Here is a 21,779-nt window from a genome sequence, read left to right as displayed (position 1 = left end):
GTAATCACTGCTTCTATGAAACTATTTTTTAAATTGTCCATTATTGCTCCTTCATAACAACATCAGAGATAATTGTAAACACCCTTCAGCCTCACTACTGTTTTCCCTCCACAAGTTTTCAGGATGGCTTGTAGGACACCTACATGTCACATCATAAAAAGGATGATTTCAATTATTTAGTAAGATGTCATCAATGGATTCACTTTACTTTTTTTGTTAGAAATTTTTCACATCAAAAAATGTTCACATCAAAAAGGAAAAAAAAATCAAAGAGTATTGAAAAAAGAAAATTATATCACAGAAAAATAACAACTACACATCAAGTACAGCAGATGGGACATATCTGCTTCCCCAAAGGAGAATCAGATCTGTCCAGAGAGGTGGCTGTACAATTCCTTTCTTAAAATGTCTGGTTTCAGAGATTTTAGAAACTGCCTGTGCCACTTTCCTTTTAGCTTGTTTAAACTATCTTCCACTTATATTTAGTCCTGTTTGTTCTTCTTCCTCTGGCTCTCCATCTCCTTCCTCCATCTTCACTCAAACAACCTGAGCTGCAGTACCACCCTTTTAAGTCTTCTTAACAAGTGAACTCACTTCAGGATTGTCTCTAGTCATTTTTTTCTAAACCTCTTTGCAATTTTTTCTACCCTCTGAACTCTCAAGTTGAAACTAGGAAGAGCTGAGTAGAGCAAAAGGACTGCTTTAAAAATTTTATTTTAAACACCATTCTTCATGACAACAAATCCTGGTTTATGCCTTTTCATTTTGTTCTCTTTGTATCCTGAGTTCCTCTTTGAACACTATTAATGCAAGAGGTGTCAGCTTAGCAGTAGAATTTTTAAAGTATAATATTATTTAGTATGATCATTTAAATAACTTGCTTGTGCTGTGTTGTAGGTTTAAAAAGCCTTTAAAAAACATAGCATTAGCATTGTATGGAATAATAACAATTGAATCTTTCCCTTTAGAAACCCTGGAAATGTTATTGCAACAATGTAGCATTTCCCATTAAGTTCTTTCTGATAAAAAACACAATTAACCTTAGCACACCTAATATCATACTGTTAGTAAATTGTCACAATTGTATCTTCCATAATTATCAGTTTAAACAAAAAATACTAAAATTAAAAATCCCTTCCACCACAATTTGCTTCATTACACCACACAGACTGGGGTTAAACAAATGTAATGTTTAAATATCATATAAAGACCCCAAAAACAGTTTAAAAATATGAGCAAAAATTCAAGCATGGGTTATTCCAGAAAAATAAAAATTCACACACAAAGTATTTTGCACATAGTAAATGCAACTGCAGTAACTCAGTATTTGGGCTAATGGAGACAGCACGTGAGTGGACCTGAACAGAAATTGCTGGTTCAAGCATAATCATGCAATTTATCACTGTGAATGATAAGCCATGCAAAAACATCCCACAAATGAAACCCCACTTAATGATCTTATAGAGTATTTGCAAACTCAGGAGTATAAATTCACATTGGTACTCCTATGACAAGGCATCTAAGCATTGCAATTAGGCACTCAGATTTCACTGGTTTCCTCAACTGATTAAATTCTATGATACTAGAATATAATTTGAATTTGTCACCTCAACCAAAATCAGTTTATTATTTCAGATTAAATTTTTATGAGTTGATGATGATGATGATTATTAAAGAAGTCCTGCCTCTTTTCCAACTGGCTACAACAGGTGTAGAATAAACAGCACTAAAGCAACTTCCTTGAACCACACCACCCAAGCATAAAGAAAAATACATATGGAATGTGAGGCATCTTAATGGAGTAACCAAAATTGTAGCAGTAACAATGGCAATGGTACTGTGCAATTTAATCTTCTAGCTGCAAAAGGATGTTTTGACAGACTAATAACTGTACCCTGCATCCCAGGGGACAGAAAATGAATTTTAAACACAAAGAACAGAGCTTTCTTAGCCAGCTAAAAGGCTTAAAGGGAATAGGATTGCCATGTATAAATACAAAAAAGGGAATATACACCAGGAAGAATGAAGAGCTACTGATGTCATAGACAATGATTGCACAATAACAAACGTGTCTAAACAGAATAAGGAATTCTGAAACTATTTTAAGTTCAAAGCATGATGAAATCTGTTTTTTTTTTTTAACAGATATATAAGGTTATGAAAACATTTGCTTAAATGGTTTCAGGCTTAATATATCCTGATAATGGAAAAGATTACTGTCAGCTCTGAGCCTATATAGATATTATGTCAGAAAAACACTTAATTGCTCCATGTGTATTTGCATGACTGGAAGCCCAGCAGATAAAGCTTATAGCCCTTCACTTTTTTTAAATTACTAATTACATCAGCATATCAGCAGTTAAAAAAAAAGAAGTAAAATTTATTTAAATGAAAATATTAATAATGGAATCAAATCTTGTATAGACTAACACTTAGTATGCAGGAAAACTAATGACTGCAAAGTTACTGTTTCCTTCCCTTCCATAAATTACTTTAAACACATAATTTCAGACATTGTTCAGGTACAAATAATGACTACAGCAAATGAATCAAAGAGAAGCCAAAATAAGACCAAAAAATACAAAGTACTGTCAAAAGAACAGGGTGACTATATCCACATTCAAGATGTGTTCAAGTATCCTTTATCTATGTGAACTTTAAACAAAATTCAAAGGAAGTGGATGTAAGGAGATGAGTATCAGTCTTCACAAGGAAACAAAGATCCAAACATATCAGATTAGTGTAATTTTCCCAGCTCTTCAGGATGCCTCTTCTAGTGAGAATGGAGAAGTGAATTGATTACATTGCAAATAATACAGCTGCAATTGATTTTTCTTTCCCACCACTTGCCTTACCATAGATGAATACAGCTAAAAAAGATTTTCAAAACAAATCAAGTTTTGTGTTTAATGCCCACAGAATATAAATGAAGTATCAATTAAAAAAAAAAAAAAAAAAAAAACAACATAGTCACTTTACAAAAAAAGCATTATCAGCTTATATAGTAGTGAATACAGGTATGCTGTGAATTAAATAGCTTTTTACCTTTTCTAATGCCTAAAAAGAGGGCAAGAGAAAATGAAAAATCTATTCTTACTGGTGCATGTGTATCTTAACCACAAGAGTGTGGATACTTCTGTGACTTAGGCACATCTGTTGTTGAATCCTCACCCAAGAGCTGACAAAAGCACTTCAGAATGTCACTGAATGCCTTCATTCTGGCATGGATGCAGTGACACATTCACGCCAGGCTGATGCTCAGCAGTGGAACAATAGTGTATCCCCAATGAGAAAGCCAAAAAGTTCCTTTTAAACCTCTGAATAAACATTGTATGAATCCTTTCTCCACTGACATCTCACCTCCTACACTGCAAAGCAACAGTAATAAAAAATGGTCTATTTCTACCCTTATATTTCAGTTTAAGTGCAGTTTTACACTCTTCCCCCCTTTTTATCCTTGCTGCTACTGAATAATATTCATAGTGTCTTTTAAATTGGAAAACACCTCTAAGAGAATTGATTTCAACCATTAAGAGATGTACTCCATTCTTCCTCTTTTCAGTCTCTGGTCTGGAAACAAGTATGGTCAAATTTTCAATCTGGGAATGTATATTTAAGAAATCATGCCAAAAAGGGGGGAAGAAAAGGAGACTATCCAGATGTCATTTAAGTAATATTTTTCTTTATGAAGGCATATAAAAATATTTGGCTCAAAATGCCCAACAGCTGAATAAATACCAAAAGAAACTGTCTTGCATTTATTTTACACAACTTATTATTTAAAACAATTACCTTAAATTTATAACTATTTTCATTCTTTTTAAAGCCTGGGTGTTGGAGGGACTATCAAGGAGAATGCAATGAATTGCACTGAATTCCTGGTATGGATCTTAACGTCTTCTGCAAGTTCACTGAACTCACATTTTACTACACAGAGAAGTCATTAACTTTGAATGTTTTAAAGAAAGGGCAAAGAAAGGATGGGTGAGTTGCAGAGAAAATGGACTCAGAGTCTTCTCAGAGGTGCACAGAAAGAGGATTAGATTTAATGGACAGAACCTCCAATAGATGCAGGAAAGAAAATTACTAGACAAGGATCTGAGCAATCAGATCTTACTTTGAAGTTTGCCCTGATGTGAGCAGACAGCTGGACCTGAGACCTTGAGAGGTTCATCTATAAACTGTTCTGTTTCCCAGAGTCAGAAATTCTAACACTTCCACTAGAGATAACTAAAACAAAACTTTTCTCTATGAAAATTGTAATTTCTGCAAACCACTCATATGTACGCAGCAGAGAATTTCTCAGACCCTACCACTGACAACAGAACAAAACCAAAATTACCTTAAAAGAAAACAATTCAAAGCCTGCACTAAGATGGTATTAGGAGACAAAGGAGTAATGATGATTCTACACACATACAAACAGCTTTTATTTCACTCATTTGAGAATATCTGACAGCTTGAATGGGTTTTCACTACCTGGCGTCGTTGTTAATATGGCAATTTTAACAAGACTGCAATCTGTAACAATGTCAGTCTTGTGTATTTTTCTTGTCACTGTAAGGAATAAGAATAAAAAGAAAAGACAAGAAAGTAAAATGAGGACATCATGAAACAAAAACAAAAAAGGAAAGAAAAAAAGACACAAGATTCATCTTCCCCCGTTTTTTGTGAAGGATGTTAATGAAAAGCTAGCAATGAAAGGTGAGAGCGATGAATAAAAATCATGTAAGATAAATAATAATGTAGTAGTAGAATAGAAGGATCTGTAGAGCATGTTGGTCTAAAAATTAATTATATGAGCTTTAAGAATATATGTGTTGCAAACAAGTATTGTACAACCAGCAGATCTTACACATTTTCACAGGAGATTGCTGCACTCCAATTCATGTCTACACTCCTAACTCATTCCTCACACATCCACAGAAATATGAGCAACAGAACTTACAGTAATTCTGGATATTTTCCAGTTTCTACATGTAAAGAGATTGTATTAATCCTTCTGACAAAACACCCACTTTGAGGAACCAGAATAAAAATTCAGCATGGCACTTATTAAACTTTTAACTAATGTAAAATGTAATTGCAAATAGAGATTCATATTTGTATAAATGTGTTTCTAATGCAAGGCACAGCATGATTCTTAGACCTTAGTTTTATAGTGTTATTTAAAGCTTCTGTCAATAACTTGCAATAAAACAATATCATCATTAATATGTTTTTATTTGGCATGCTGAGGAAAGAAAGTGAAAATAATAGGTCACTTACAAAGCCATGTGTATAGGATGATAAGGGAAAGGTAAGAGTAGTAAAACTGGATTTGGTAGTATAAATGTGGAATCAAATAATGAAGATCCTTCTCAAGGATGTTATTCTGGACTAAGTGAATTAAAAAACATTTGGAGTCGTGGTAGATAATCGCTAAATTCCCAATGCTGTGATGAAGGGGCTATGGTATTCCTGGGTGTATAGAGGAAAATACCAAATGCAGCAAAAAGGATTGTGATTGGAGTCACAAGAAGAAAGAGTAGGAAAGGTGGAGCTAAGGCTGCTCTGCTTCCCTCACCAGCACAGTGTGTCCATGGGGGAGCTGCTTAAAACCCCCTTTTTCTGCCCCATCAAGCACATCATTAACTCTGCATCCAAAACAGATCCAATCACACTTGGAAAGGCACACCCAATTCTGGCTCCCACAGCTCCCAAGGAATACTGAAACATTGGAGGGTTCAGAGGAAAGCCAAAAAAAGGGTGATAGAGTATATGGTATTTGCAACAACATCATATCCTTTACAGGAGGAAGCTCTCCTTTCCAGCACAAAATTATATTTCAGGAGTAGCCCTTGGAAAGCTATACTTACCATAAATCAAATATTTTTGAACAGTGGCAATAGTTGACAGTCAGAACTACGTAGCAGAAGTCAAGTGCACATCCCCTTTTTAGAAACATTTAGGCCAAGAGTGATTTTTTTTTTCCATTATATGGTCTAGTTCATACTGCAATTAATTTATGAAAGCCTATGCTTTAGTTTATGTCTCATTTCAAATTATATGACCAAAGCAGCCCCTTCTGGATTTATCATCTATGAGATGTAACACCTAGGTAGCAATGAAATCAAGTGCTTACATGAAAAAGTAATGACAAGTAACTAATGTACTTAAAGCCAGATTTTAAAAGAAGCAGATGACCTGCAAGCTCTCTATCCTCTTGCTCAATATGCTTATCTGGCTATCTGTCTGATAATTGTACTGTCTCCCCGAAGGCACAAAATATGTTCATCTAACATAGAACAAGCAGCTTATGGGTTTTTAGTTTTCTTCAAAATACATTAAATTAACTTCCAGATAGTAAAGAATTCAAGAGATTTTTAAAATGGCATCATTATCACAATTTAAAGGTCCTTAAAGCATTTCAAAATAAAACAATCAGCATTTCATAATAAAACCGAACAGAATTGTGACCCTATCATCCTTTTCCACAGTCTGAAGAAGTGAGCACTCACACTATAATGTCACAGAGAGCACAGCACCTCCCCAGAATTTGTCCAATTATCAGCCAAGTTTGCAGATCTGAGCTTGTCTTCTTGATAAACAAAGAGCTTGTGACTCTACTCAATTTTGTGTTGTTCCTTCTGCGTTTCTCAGGAAAAGCATTTGTCAAGTGTGACTTCCTCATACATTCACAGGGGTTAGCTCAGCTCAACCCACTTATGCAATAGCTGGTCCACGAAGAACCACAGAATGGCTTTGGTTTTTTAAATCCTGGAGTCTCACTGAGTAATATTTTCATTTTGTTGTTTCATCACAGAAATTATTACACTGGCCAAATGGTTCAGAGATTAATACCAAACTTTTCAAAAAAAAAAAAATCAGCACAATAAAAATACCTTAGAGAGCTCCTAAAGGTCAATATATGGCAACTATTTTCCATTCTCAATGATTGTTTCTAGCAGAAGATATGAAGTTCAACTCCTTGCATCTGTGACTGCAGTAACTCTTACACATTAGAGTGACACCAAAAACACTGGTTCACTAAAATAACCATTCTTAAGCGTGAATGTCTGCTTAATCTTATTTCAAAATAAAAAAAAAATTGCACTAAGGATGCTGATGACACCTGAGCTCACTCCTGAGAATGCTCGGGCACATAAAACAGTCTCAACTGTTGAAGCTTCAGTGCTTTTGGAAAACTAGGACTTAGAGAGCTCTGCAAACTCAGCTGTAAGCATTCCTGAGTTTTCAGCTGTGGCCTGAGGAATTAAGCTCTGAAGCTCTAAGCAAAATCCCAGAACTGTATTTGCAGCCAGTGTTGTCAAGGCTGCCTAGCACTGAAAAGTTCTTTTTCCAGGTTCACTGGCCTAGAGAGAGTTCACCATCACCTTGCTGGTTCAGTGCTCAGAGGTCAGACTCAGCCTCCAGGTCATGGCACAAGTGCCCACCTGCTGCCGTTGCAGGACAATCCCACAATGCACATGAGCACCTGGAGCCAGAGGAGCTTAGGAGGCACAAGAGCTGCTCCTCCTAACCCTGGAACTCCTGCCCATGTCAGGACCACCGTGATGCTGGTAAGGCTCATCATCATCATCATCATCATCACTGCTCAGCAGATGTGGGATTCTCAACAGGTTTTCTTCACAAACCCCCACACCAAAGTTTTTAAACTGATTTCTGGCCCCTGACATCTTGTTTACTGAGAAATGTTGAAAAACATGGATTTGGCAGAAATCCAAATTTAAAGAAAGATGTAAGAAACACAAATCCTGTACATTGCACACATTTTTCTGCAAAATCCTGATCACAGAGGGCAACTAAGGTTGTATTAATCCTTCTGACAAAAGAGTTTCTGAGAGTCACGATAAATAGTTTGAAAATACTTATTCTCTCCCACCAGCTTCCTATCTCCATTCTGATCCCCTAAGAGCCAAACATTTACTTTCAAATAATTCTGAAGCCACTGTGTATGACCTTTCTAGGCTTCTGCAGTTCAGCAAGGCATAGATGTTTTCTTCAGGGAGAACCTTAATATTTTTAAGTGGTTTTTTCTTGTTATTGAACAAAAGGTTTTTATACCCCACCATTCTCACCCCAAATCCCAAGATGAATAATTGATTTATTTTTCTACAGCTAATCAAAAGTCCTGAAAAAACATAAGCTATCTGGAAGCAAACTTTTTTTTTATTGCATTCTAAATTTTCTAACTAAAATTTACTTCAGTAAGTACATAAGAGAAATGGAGATTACAGGGAGAAAAAACATCAATATCTACCTGCTAAACATATTAGGGAGATATTTTTCATTAGCAAACACAGTATCTATACATCTCTACTGTGTTATACAACCACCATGCCTTGGTCTGCCTGGAAAAGAAAGCCCTACACAACTGGCACATCAGTTACATGAGTTCTTATCTCAGATATTCAAATTATACACCAATTAAAACTATGCATCACTGAGGACTAATTATCTCTTAATTACGTATTTTGGTTCCCTTAAATCATCAGCTGAACTATTAACGGGGCCTCTGCTTTCTCAGAAATACATCAGCTATGTTAAATATTTACAGATATTCTGGTGGCTCACATTAGGCCTTTTCTAAGGTGACTGGAAAAAGAAATGTACCAGGAAGAATTATAAATATCTACATTTATTGGAGTGATGTGGAAGTTGGCATGATATGGTTGGCAACCTTGTTCTGGTACATTTTAAGACTAATGTTAACTGTTTTGGCATCATTTAAAGTAAAAAAGGTATCTAATAATCAGGAAACACTTTCTCATTTTAGCAATACTTTAGGATTCATGGGAAGCATTCTGGAAAATGCTGTATTGGGCATTTTCCAGAATGTTAATACAAATTAAATTCATTTTCCAGAATGCTAATACAAATCTGTATTTTCCAGATTTGGGCACATCAAGCCATTGGGGAATATTATGCAGCCTTGGGATTTATTCTCCATACAGTTGACTTTACAATTCCAAGGAAATAAATTATAGATATTATAGAGAGTCCACATTCCAAGGCAAGAACTGGTAGGTTTCTGGCATTATATTTGATTGCCTAAGAAAGAAAAAAAGGACCCATAATTACTGTAGCAGTCCCCATTTGAGTAGTAATTTTCAAGTACTTTCTAAAATGCAGTAGTTGTACATGTAACAGATATACTCGTAATAATGTAACTATGACTGAGAATTTCAACAATGGTATTTAATGTGTTGAAAAACAGAATTGAGTTTAGCTTCAGATACTAGCAATGAAGCAAATGAAACTTTACCTTCATGCTGCTGTCCTGATTTCAATTTTAAAATAAATTTTAATTTCTCCACTTAGAGTTGTTTTTTTTTCTAAAAATAACTATAGACCCAAAATTCCATTTAATACATTTTGATCATATATATAAAAGAATGCTATGGAAGATATAAACCTGAATTTCCAGACTTCTTGCTGTCTAAGAACCTAAATGCCATGAGCAGAGAGGTGATTAGATGAGCCACTTTGACAGAATATTGAAGCACAGCTGTATCATGAGCAGCCTTGTGTTCTTTTATGGAGATCCCTATTTCCTCAGATATACATTCTTTCATTCTAATTCTCTGTATAATTTAATGCCTATATTCAATGCATAAAAGCTACCAAAATACTAAACACTTTAAAAACCTTCCTTCAAAATATCTTCCAAAGCACAGTAGTTTACTAAATCTCTTGTTATTTGGATCACTTCCTTCTTACATTCAGACATTCTTACATACTTGCATTTGGACTTCTTCAGTGTCATGTTCCCAACCCCTCCTGCTTTTGGCAATGCAATTTCTCTTCCTTCAGAGCCCAGGATTGATAGGACCTGATTCATAATGTGAGCACATTAAACGTAAATTTTGCATCCAGCTTTGTTGAGGATAAATTTCACGGCAAAGGAGGATGAGAGAAAATGGCCTCAAGTTGAAAACAGGGATGTTTACATTGGATATTAGGAAAAATGTCTTCACAGAAAGAGTGGTCAAGCATTGGAACAGGCTGGCCAGAGCAATGGTGGCATTGCCACCCCTGGAGCCATTTCAAAGATGTGTAGATGTGGTTTAGTGTTGGACTTGACAGTGTAAGGTTAAATGTTGGACCAAATAATCTTAGAGGCCTTTTCCAACCAGAATGATTCTACGTTTCTCTGTTAATGATTATTATTATTATCAATCCTGACTTTTCATAATGATCAATATCATCATCCTTACTGAAAACTGAAACACATACACATATATGTCCATTTTAGACTATACCTCAGTCATCTATAAACAAATCCACCCCATACTGCAGGTTGCCTTCTATTCCTGTTATTTCTTCTGTTCTGATAGAATTGTCACTATATGATAGTTCAATGGATTTCCCAGGTTTTTGTTCTTGGTATACCTACGTTAATAGAGGGATTTTACATTTACTGTAAGAAAACATTGAAGTTGTTTTGGACGTTAATGCATCCACTTCATCATCAATACCTGTTTAGTCTTTCAGGAGATATAGTGTCTCCATACATTGCTATATGCAGTTACTCAGCAGCCTCTATGAAAACCATTTAGGCACTTAGAAATTGAATTGTTCACCATAAATCATAGGGATTAAATTTAGGCATGCAATCACAGGTGGCACAGCTACAAACACAGCTACATGTGGATAAATACACACATTCCAAGCAAAGGGTCCACAATCATGACCTTAGCAAACATCAGAAAGGCCTCAAAACCCAAAAAGATCTGACCTTTTTTTGTTAATTTAGATATTAGGTTTGTGATACTGTTGTAAATTCTAATTGCAGTGACTGACAAGTTTTACTTCTTTGAGCTTTTACAACATGTAAGTCACTCATGAATGTTAAAAATTCAAATGAATTCCAAAACAAAACCAAAACACTGAAATAAATTATACTACACAGTAAATATTACTACAAGGGTAGATATGCTTCTTGATTTACATTACCCTCCTCCTTCAGTTGCTACACACAGGCTATTAACAGGGAAAAAATCAGTTCTGAAACAGGAGCCAGTAAACTGAAAGAACACTAGTTTCAGCTTTTAAAAAAATCACTTGAAGATTTCCATACGAAGTAGTTGTAATTATCTGTTGTGCTACATACAAATAAAATGTAAATCTTCTCTATAATTCATTATTCTGTTCTGATATACAAACCAATACAGGGTACCAAAGACAGTTTTCATCAGAAACCACAGTGCAGAAAAAAACAGAATTCCAAGTAGGCTCGCTTAAAAATATAAAACTTCTTCAAACACATCAAGGTATTCTACGTGTAACCAACATCCTGTCTAACTTCACTGCAACAGTAATTGTTTTATGCTGTGGAAACATGTTAGTTTAACTAGGCTATGTTCAAAAATGTATAACAAGATTTTTTGGTTTTTTTCATTAAACACAAACCTAATTTTGCCAGACAGTGCTTTGCTGCTGAGGCTGAACCTTACAATTTATACTGACCCTCCCAATTAAAACTCAGACACTTGTGAACCTTTCATTTACACTTCAGGGAAGAAAGGAAATAACTAGTAGAACAGTTATTATTACCTCCAGATTCAGCTTTAAAATTGGTAGAAAATTTTGCTGCTCAGGCACAAGTTGAGATCAGACTTACAATTTTGACTGTTATAAAGAGATATAGGTGCAGCAATGCAGCACAAATGTCACTTGCTGTCCTTAGGGACAGCGATCAGACCAATAGCCAGGACAGCATTTTAAGGGCATTTGCTTTTTCATATGCAGGCACTGCTTTCCAGAATATGGGAGAAAATGATGGAAAAAAAGAAAATACATCTGTTACCATCTTAAATTACAAAAATCCCTTGCCATAAAATTAGTTTCCTGAGACTGAAGAACATGTTGTGACTGCTGTTATTAATATTTGCATAGCTGTCAGAAGCCCAAGCTTTATGACTGCTTACTACTTCAGGGACCATTGACCACTAGTTGAGGTGCTGGCTACAGTCTGAGTTACTGCTTTTCAATAAATGTTACAGCCTTCAAATTCCATTACCAGCAGACTCTGAATTATACTGACTCTCAAAATAAAATAAAAATGAGCAGAAACAAGTTATGGGGCTTTGTCACATATTCTGTTCAGAAATCTAGCCTATTTTAAGGCAAGAGCATTTTCTCATGGAGTCCTGTTTAACTGATATATAAGACACAATACACCTAAAGGTTTGGGACTGTCAAAGATAGTCAAACATAAGTGTGGATGCTAATCACATCCTCTTATTTGGACACTTCTGTTAACATCTGTTAACAAAGATAATTTATACAGATTTCCTCTGAAAAGATGCAGAAACTACTGTGGTTTATGAAAGTCTCACCATTTAAATTTAAGGGTCTTTATCCATTCTTAGTCATCAGCAACACTGAATTAAAGGAAATGGAGAAAAAGTGTGGTATAAGCTGTTAGAGTAATTCAGCAGGGAAATATCCAACACTTGTGTGCCAGTGTATAACTATTACATACTTCTGAGGAAATTTGGCACCTGCCCATTTCACGGCCAGGTCAATAGACAGTAGATCTATTTGTGGAAACAGCTCTAAGCTGAAGATGTCCCACACCACCACCCTTCTAATGACCCCTTATGCAACTATGCCACTTTTCTGCTTCTTTCCTCAAGGAAGAAGAGATTTTACAGCTAAATAAAATGCCTTTAGCATCAGGAAATTTAAATGCAGCGTCTTCCCCCAAGGGCCATGGAGATCACCCAACTGTGTGCCCATGGAAAGAAGGGTGATGGGAACCTGCAGAACATTTCAACAGAACACAGCAGTACAGCTGAAAGGAACTCAGCATTTCCTACATAGTTTCTATGTTTGGCAAGTAATCCACTGCTAACCAGTGCTGAAGAATTTGTATTCCGAGATGATTGGGACCACCAGTGAAAACAATGAAATGGGTGATTACCTATCACAGACCAGTACACCTTAAAGAACTATTTTTATTGACACCAATCATGACATATCCTTCTTTCAAAGCCAATAAACCATATTTCTTAAGAAGATACTTTGTTTTAGAGCCACCAGGGATTTATTAACATTTTGGAAAAGAAAATCCAAGCTCGCTGAATAGGTAACATGAATAATAAAACTGCCTGAGGAAGCAGCTGTGAGCCATTGATTCCAATGAACAATCACCTTCTGGGATGGACAGTTTTTCCTTAGAATTGTGAAAATCTTGGAGATAAATGAACGCAAAACCAGAGAAAATATAGGTGACTTTAACAGAAAGTGAACCTAAATGTCTTGTATAATGAGGAGGACTGTTTCTTTTCCTATAGAAAAAGAAAAGAGCAGTAACTCCAACACCCAAATCCTCCCAATGAAAGATCCCAGCAATCTTAGCTCCAGTGCCAGCATAAGAGGAGGCACAAGAGCAGAGTGGTGAAATGCATACTAGTAACACCAGTGGTAATAACATCAATAACAACTTCAAATAGCAATTCAAAAGGAAGTAAGGTCACTAGCTCTGCCTCCTTAGGAACTCGTGTTTTATATAATGTATTCTCGACAAGTTGTGATCAATAATGGAAATACAGGAGGGCTGGTACTCAGACTGTACTTGAAAAATGCTCATTGTGCTGAAGTACTTAGTCCTTTACAAAAGCATTGTGTAAAATTTCATATTGCTACCTTACTTATGAAATGAACAGAATACCTCTCAAGGAAGCCACAATAGTTTCCTTAGGTCTCACAGGATTAAATAAAGCCTTCAGTACTGAGTTAACACAACATATCGGGTTTCCCCAGCATGGTATGACAGTGTGGCCATTTCAGTGAAAGGAACTGCAGTGAAAATAGGCAAATATCAACATTTTTGCCTGTTATGAAGGTGAAATTTGGTATGCTACGAGATGAAGATGTAGAAGATCATAACTACTAGGCTTGATTTAGTACTTGCCTTGGAAACCTTAGCATCTGGATTGGAATGAACCATGACTTCCTTCTCTCAACCCAAAGTCATAGGAGGTTGCATATATTTTTAGAATTTCTACTACATGCAGAATTATAAACTTAGCATATAAAACAAAACTTGTTTTGTCTGAAAAGCTCCCTGCTCCATTTATCATTTGATGTTATCTACTGCTAGAGCACCAAACACAAGAAACATATATTGGTAATGTTGACTTCAGATATTTTCTCAGAAAATAACAAATTACAGCATAAAAAATGCTGAGACCTAAATAATAATCTTGTTCATTTAAGAAGGCAAATATAGAGGACAAAATGAAAATCCTAAAACAGTTTCCCCAACTGGACCTTAGCATTCCTTTTTGGTGCATAAAACTGAGTAACTTAATTTCTAGATGGAGTGAGGACAGGACAGGAATGCAACAATCAAGCACCATCACATCTGAGGCAGAACTGTCTAAATGGATGAATTTCAAGGTGCCTCAAAAGAAATACAAAATACCCCAAAACTGCATAACCATGGTAGACAATGAAAGGTCTGATTTAAAATAAAAGAGGAAGGATGTAACCAATGATCAGGGATTCCCTTCATCAGGATGTTATGCTGCCGTGGAAACAGCACAAGGAGGAGCTGAGATCTGCCAACATCTGCCACAGAGCTGCACGTCTCAGGAATGCATCACCTTAATAATGTTTGTCTTACAATGATGATACAGCCACCTTCCAGGGGTAAAGGTGAGAGGAGAGTGTAATGCCTTTACAGCTGATATTGCTCCATGGATTTGTTTAAGGAGCCTGTTTGGCAGCTGGACTTGTTCTACCCTTAGGAAGTGGGAGAGAGTGTAAAACATCCCTAATATGAAGACTAAAAGAAAGTAGTTATTCTTCAGGGTTTTTTGGGTTTTTTTAATGAACTAATAGAGTCCTAAGTGTTAGGAAACTGAACAAATTTATCCTCTGACACCGTTAAAACACATTTACAGTCACTGTTCAGGTATGATGAAGACAACTCTAGCTTTCCTTAACACAAGAAAAACATTTCTCTGACAGTTTAGTCAGAGGATGACTGCTTTAATCCAGAACACTTTATTACATATATATATATGCTGACAGAATACATTTTTGTATTTCTATTTTTATATTTATAGATATATTTATGTATATTTTTATACATAGACATGTAAAGTAAGGTTCTGTATTTTAGAAAAATATGGACCTTTTTTTTCCCACTAAAATGGAAATTTTGTAGTGTATTTGTATGGTTAACTGCAAAGTATTTACAGCTTGTACTTGTTTATGAAGTAAATCATCAGGAATTATGAAACTATCATTTTAACAACTTAATTTTTAAGACTTAATTCTGTAAGGGAATTATAGTCAAAAGCCATTCACCCACATAAGAATCTCCTTCATTGATGCAGGGGATGCTGTGTTCACAAGTGCAGCCATAGTAATTATAATTATAAATATTGCTGGAACATCACAGGCCAGGGAGGAGTCATGATTGCATTGATTTGAGTCTGCTACTGCACAATATCTCAGTGCTCCAGAAAATACTGAATTAAATTGATTCCAATGAAGTCAAAGAAGAACATAAATTCTAATAAACTATACTTAGTCTTAACTGAAGTCTGTGATATTGCAATCTGATACAGCCACGCAACATTTAAAAAATCAGAGGCTCCAAAAGCCAATCATTAACAAAGGATTACATTCAAATACCCAGGTACATACAGATTTGTATACCGTTTTCTGTGTTTACATCTAAATGCTGAAGTTATATTACAATTAAACACATACGTTCAACAGTTTAAATTCAGATTTTAAAACTGACAGCCTGAAGTCTGACTCACTACTAAAAGCTAAAGCACAGAATCCTGGAACAGTTTGGGCTGGAAGGAATCTTAAAGAGCACCTCATTTCAACTCCCCTACCATGGGCAGCACCACCTCCCACCAGGCCATGCTGCTCAAAGCCCCGTCCAGCTCAGCCTTGAAATCACACTAATCATAATATAATTATTATACACAGAAAATACAACACGCAAATAACTCTATTCGTATACTTACTGCATGAGTGAAATAATGAAATTCAATGTAAAGCTGAAATAAAAATGTCTCTAAAAGCACAAGGCAGTCACTAACCTGTATTTTGATTGGCCAGGAGAAATTGCTGACATAGACATAGAAAGTGATGTTTGGGTTGCTTCGAAAGTTAAATTTTTCACAGGAAAAGCTGTCTCTGTATTCCTTTATATTAACCTTGGAAACAACAGGAATCTCTTCTCCAGATATTGTTCCAGCTAAAAAATTTTTTAAAGCTCAGGTGTAAATATACATATTTGAGAAAAATATTAATCACCATTAAAGACGCCAAAGTAAATTTGCATAAGAAACATAAATCCTTAATTGCTTTTGGTGTCTTCCTCTATTATAATTTACATGGCACATCAGGTATATTTTATATACATACAGAAAATTCACAGAAATTTTTACTTTGGTTTTAAAAATTATATGCAAATTGGAAAAGTGGCAGAAGTAACATGAATTTTACAAGATAGTTATTATGGTCAGCTTAACAGATAATATATCTTCCTCCATAATTTATGTTTCATTTCAATAAACAGCTCAATAAAATCTTAAATGGAATGTGTCTACTTCTTACACTTTTGCTGTCAAGTTTTAATTGTTCATGAAAGCATTAATAACGTAACAAGTAATAAACATTTATTAGTTTTTTGCAAATAAATGAGTGACTGAGCTAAGTGAAAACAAAGGAATAAATAGAGTCTACTAACTATGGTATGGTAAAGTACTTCAGACATGCATTGATTAAGAAATTCATGAGTTTAAGAGAAACTCTGAACCTTCTTTAAAATTTTTTTTTAAATTATTCCATTTTAAGCATCATGTCTCTCCTTGGATGTGTTTTCAGAAAGTCAATAGAACCAATTCAAAAAAGCTGTCTAAATTAAAACAAAGAAGAGTAATGGGGTTCAAAGTTGGAGAAAAAATAGATTAGTAGCTCTTTTTATCAGTATACACAGAAGAACTTTATTGTTTGATATCAATGTAAAGGTTAATAATTAAATTTTTAGCTTGAACACTGAAACAAAGAAATAAAATCTCAGTCTCTGCAGTAGTTAAGGAAGAAATTTATCTTAATTAAAATCACAGCATTTCATAACACTGTCATTTTAAAAATTTAAATACGCTACAAGCTTTTCCTACCAATGTAATTTTAATTGAATAGGAGAGAAAGTCAACATATTAATGAAGCTTTATTCAGATTGCAAATTATCATTTGAGGTTTAAATAATATAATTAATAACAGCATAATGATAATGGCAAAAGAACACATTTGGCAAAGTTTTATTATCAAAATTAGCAACAAAGAAACAATCAGATTAAAATAACTCAAAGGATCATGAAATCATTTGGGGAAAAACTCATCATACCAAAATTCACTCTCACCTGTAGAGCCAATAGACCACGTAATATTGAGGTTAAAGTTGTTTGATGCATTAATTGATATATCCAAATTTTTATTTGACTAGGGAAAAAAAAAAAAAAAGGAAAGTTAACAAAACATATCAGAATGTATTGCATGTAACTCTATTGCACATAACTAAATACAGCCTTTTAATCATCTTCCAGTTTTCATTTTAAACATAACTAGAAATGGTAATGATTCACTGCCAAAGGCAATTCTCTCTTTTGCTGTGGTAAGAACAAGGTGAAATTTAACATACAACTACACCAGTTATGTTTGTAGTTTGTCCTAAGTATAACAAAATATTTGTATTTATAAAATCAAATTTTAAAATATATGGCAAATGCGTACATTCTAATCACAAGCCAAAATTTACTTTCTGCAACTAAAAATGTTCTCTCAACAAAAGGCTACACCCCTTCAATCCATCTCAGGAAGATGTTAAACTTGCTATTCATGGGAGCAACAATAAAATAAACCAACTGATGATTTTTCAGAGTATCGATTAAGCTGAAGTACATCTACCATTTAGAAAGGGTTCTCAATGAAGGCACTGAACTGATTTTGCAGCTCTCAAAAAATGTGAACTATCTATAAAACCTTGTAGACACTTTGAAAACCGTTAATCAACATTAAATACAATGGAAATCTTAATTCTGAATCTCTAAAACTTAACTAAAATTATTAACATTTACTTACCTGTTCTGGATTTGCTATAAAGTTTATGGCAGTGTGATGACGATCATCCTCTTGTAATAAGCTGAAGGTAAACTGATAATCAATCAAAAGGCTGTCTGTAGGCAAAACAAAAATTGAAAATAATAAAATAAAGTGTATACATATTAGTTCTATATTATGCTAGTACCTAAAAGTTTACCATTCACATTGATTTTAAAAGTCATGGAGAAATCTAGAAGTCAGAAATACTCACACGCATTTCACTGTTGAAGTGTTTGTACTACAAAGTCTTTAAATGATTAAAAACTAAAATTAAGTTTAAAAAGTAAAACTAAGAAACAATAACTAAATTAAGAAACAAATTCTATCATCGAGTCAAAGCAGCAATTAGACATAAATTGAAACAGCCATTCTTCGTGAAATAATTATTCCAGACTATACTATTGTGTTGTCAAACCATTATCAGTTTCCTAATTTCACTCTGAAATAACTATTTAATTACTAAGTTTAAAAAAATCTGGAAGAACCTGCATCTAGACTAAAATTATATAGTATGAAGGCTTATTTATTGTAGTAAATAAGATTGCTAATAACTACATGGAACAATGGAACTTTGAAAAGAAATTATGTGACCATCAAGTGTTTCCTTTCTAAACTGACAGAATTTTAAGACATTTTGTTAAGTGGCAAGTGATACAAATTTTTCATACAAGGGAAACCAGGGGTTGTTTAGCATTGCTCAAAAAATTTATATTTTAATCTTCATTGGCTTTTGTTCTACATATTTTTCTTGCACCCTATGAATGGAGCAGAGCCTGCCAGGCAGCTCCCACACCCTGCTGACAATCTGCTGGGCTGGCAGAGGTGCAGAGAGAGAAAAAGCCACCTTCAGATGATCCAACCCATGCCTAGTCCTTCCTGGAAGGAGCAGAAAATGACTGGGACAAGTCAGAAGACAGAAGTCTTGAGCTATCCTGTTGTGTTCCCAAAGCCAGAGGAACAAGATTAACCCTTACTTGGGTCATAGCTCAAGGAATGATTGAAAAGGAACTTTTCTGCAGGGGAAGGGGCAGACACAGACTCGTCAGGGTTTCCAGCACCTCCAAAAGTAAGAAAAAAATGGTCACCAGGAATTACTGTTGTTGCAATTTTTAGAGGAAGCCATCTAGAATCCCAGCAGGAAATGTTCAGTGCAGAGTTAAGAATCAGCAGAACCCTCAGAGATGTAAATTGTGGTAGCAGATAAATAATCCTTGTGTAACAGACAGCTGTGAACCAGAGGTGGATGTGGTGGATGCATCTTGAATGCTGTGTTACCTGGGCAGATATCTTCAGATCCAACAGAAAAAATCTTCTACATTTTTTACCATTACAGCTCTACGGGGATCAAAAGCTTCTATTTTTCCCTCTCTCACTGGAAATAAGGAGGTGACTTATAAGAGCACATGATTCTGATTATTATTTTATGCATGTCAAAATATGGCAAGTCATCTCTGATGATACAACTTAGTGAATAATTGTAAAGCTTTATTTTGATCCCTGGTCTGCTGACATTCTGCTAGTCACCAACACCACACAAACTGTGTTACAAATAAAAAATATGTCATCATAAAAACAAAATCAGTAAATACAAAGAGCGTGAAAGATTAAGTCAAAGCAGAAGAAAAGCTGTGTCAGCCTTTTGTTGGACTTAATAGTTTGCTTACTGCTGACAATCACCATTTCTGCAGCAACACATCATCTAAAAAAACACACTCTGTTGTATCCTATGGGAAGGCTGACTTAGAGAAAAAAACCCACTATATTGTCTTAATAGTTAAAGAAAATTGGTTTGGTTTCATTTTGTTCAGGGTTTTTTGGATTTTTTTTTTATAGTGAGTGTGGAAGGAAACATAGAAAGATTCATAGAATATCCTGAGTGTGGAGGAACCCAAAAAGGAGTGACATAAAAGGAATTTCCATGACATTCAAAGGTGAGAAGTTCACTTTCTCTATCATTAGCCACCAAAGCTCTGTTATTCAAATAAGAATAAGCTTAGCTAACAAGTATTGACAAGGTTTCTGCATGTTTATGAAGGCAAAAGATGAATAAATATGAAATTAAAATGCCCCATTAATTTATTAACACTACTCTACATTTCTATAGTTATGCAAATCTAATTAATAAATCTCATTGACTACTGGTCCATATCTCTGTGCTGAACAATAAGATGAACATGGTACCAGAACATATTTAAATGTAACAGGACAGGAAAAGATGGCAAGTAAAGATTGACCCCTATTAAATGGATTCATAAATAAACCCCTTAATAATCATGAGTAGAAAGGTGAAAAGGTTAGGAATAATGTATAGATATGTTCAATCTCCTCATCTGGTCAACTTGGAGCGCCTCAAAATACAGATGACTGCTTCAGCATGAATCTTTGCAAACAGATTTATTGTGAAGGGGTGGTAGACCAGCCCCACAGAAAGCACTCCTCAGAAATTCTGGCTATAGCAAGGGCTACAACATGCAAGTAGCAGCATTGACAAGCCTGGACAAGATATCATTGATTTGCTCATAAGATATGGAAAATTACCACTTCAATATTTCACAGTCTTTTTCTAAGCACAGACTGTGTCCTCTCAGAGATGCAGAGTACTAGCCAAAAAAGAAGCAGTTGTATATAGATAATATCCCAACATAAAATAACACTGGGAACAGACATAGGACTCTTGTCTCCCAGTCTTGAATGAACAGCTCTTCTGCACACAAGTTTAAAAAAAAACTCATTTACGTTTAAAACAATTACTTTTTTTTCCCTGGGGTTTGGTGGTGGTGATGCTCTAGTTTAGTTCTTTGCTCTTGGTTAATTTTTAAATAGTTTTTAAATTTATGTTTTATTTGTTAAAAGCCAACAAAATATGAACTGATGTTTGAAGGAATGCAGGGAAAATCCTTACACCTTTAAAAGAAGTTAAACTACACAGTTAATCAAATTTACCACCTGTAACTAATAAGAAAATTAATTCTACTTTTTCTTATTGCATTCTTACATACAATACAGTCAACAGTAAATTGTGAAACACAGTAAGAGTTAGTAATGTGTAGAGGCTCTTCTTTTGTACCCGAGATATCCCAAAGTTTTTTGTTGTGTTATTAATTATTCTATTATTTAATGGTTGATCAATTTGATACTTCATTAACAGCAAAGTTCAGTAGGAAGACTCACACATTATCTCCTCTGCAGCACTCAAAAGCCTTGAACAACACAGCTTCAAGAGCAGCTCTGAGAGCCAACACAAGAACTCGCCTTGGGATTCTTCAGAGTTGCCAAAGGATCTCTAAATTACACCAGTTCCACAGAGACCTGCCACGGGACAAATCATCAAATCCCTGCCTTGGCCATGGCCTGGGTGCTGTAAAGCAGAAACACTTGTCCCTTCAGAGACAATCCTAACTCAGGGAAGGTACCTAAGGTGTGCATGACTGAATGAAGCACTCAGCAGGGCCTAAGTGCAGTTGTGTGATTCAACAGCACAAATGAACTCAGGTGCAAATGAAAGAACTGACATTGAGCAAACAGTCCTTCCCATCTTTCTGACGACTACAGAAGTTTGCTGAAGAAATTTCATAGGTTGGAAAAAGGTCCACAAAACTTCAAGGAAGATTTTTCTGGACCTATTCTTGAGG

The 21,779-nt window shown here is 35.1% G+C and overlaps 1 protein-coding gene across 10 annotated transcripts in view; it reads right to left on the bottom strand.

Moving 5' to 3' along the window:
- ATRNL1 (attractin like 1) overlaps nt 1–21,779 on the bottom strand; it is a 431,792-nt gene that overhangs the window by 233,888 nt on the left and 176,125 nt on the right. For all 10 annotated transcript variants that reach the window (XM_068198166.1, XM_068198161.1, XM_068198163.1 and 7 more), the window contains exons 22-24: nt 18,127–18,221; nt 17,409–17,487; nt 16,080–16,237 (exon numbers count right to left, since the gene is read on the bottom strand). In XM_068198166.1, coding sequence (XP_068054267.1) covers nt 16,080–16,237; nt 17,409–17,487; nt 18,127–18,221 — 332 coding nt within the window. The remainder of the gene's footprint in view (nt 1–16,079; nt 16,238–17,408; nt 17,488–18,126; nt 18,222–21,779) is intronic.

This window comes from Anomalospiza imberbis, chromosome 8, assembly GCF_031753505.1.
Source record: "Anomalospiza imberbis isolate Cuckoo-Finch-1a 21T00152 chromosome 8, ASM3175350v1, whole genome shotgun sequence".
Lineage (NCBI taxonomy): Eukaryota > Metazoa > Chordata > Aves > Passeriformes > Viduidae > Anomalospiza > Anomalospiza imberbis.
The sequence above is the reverse complement of the archived record's forward strand: the minus strand, read 5'-3'. Positions and strand labels throughout refer to the sequence as shown.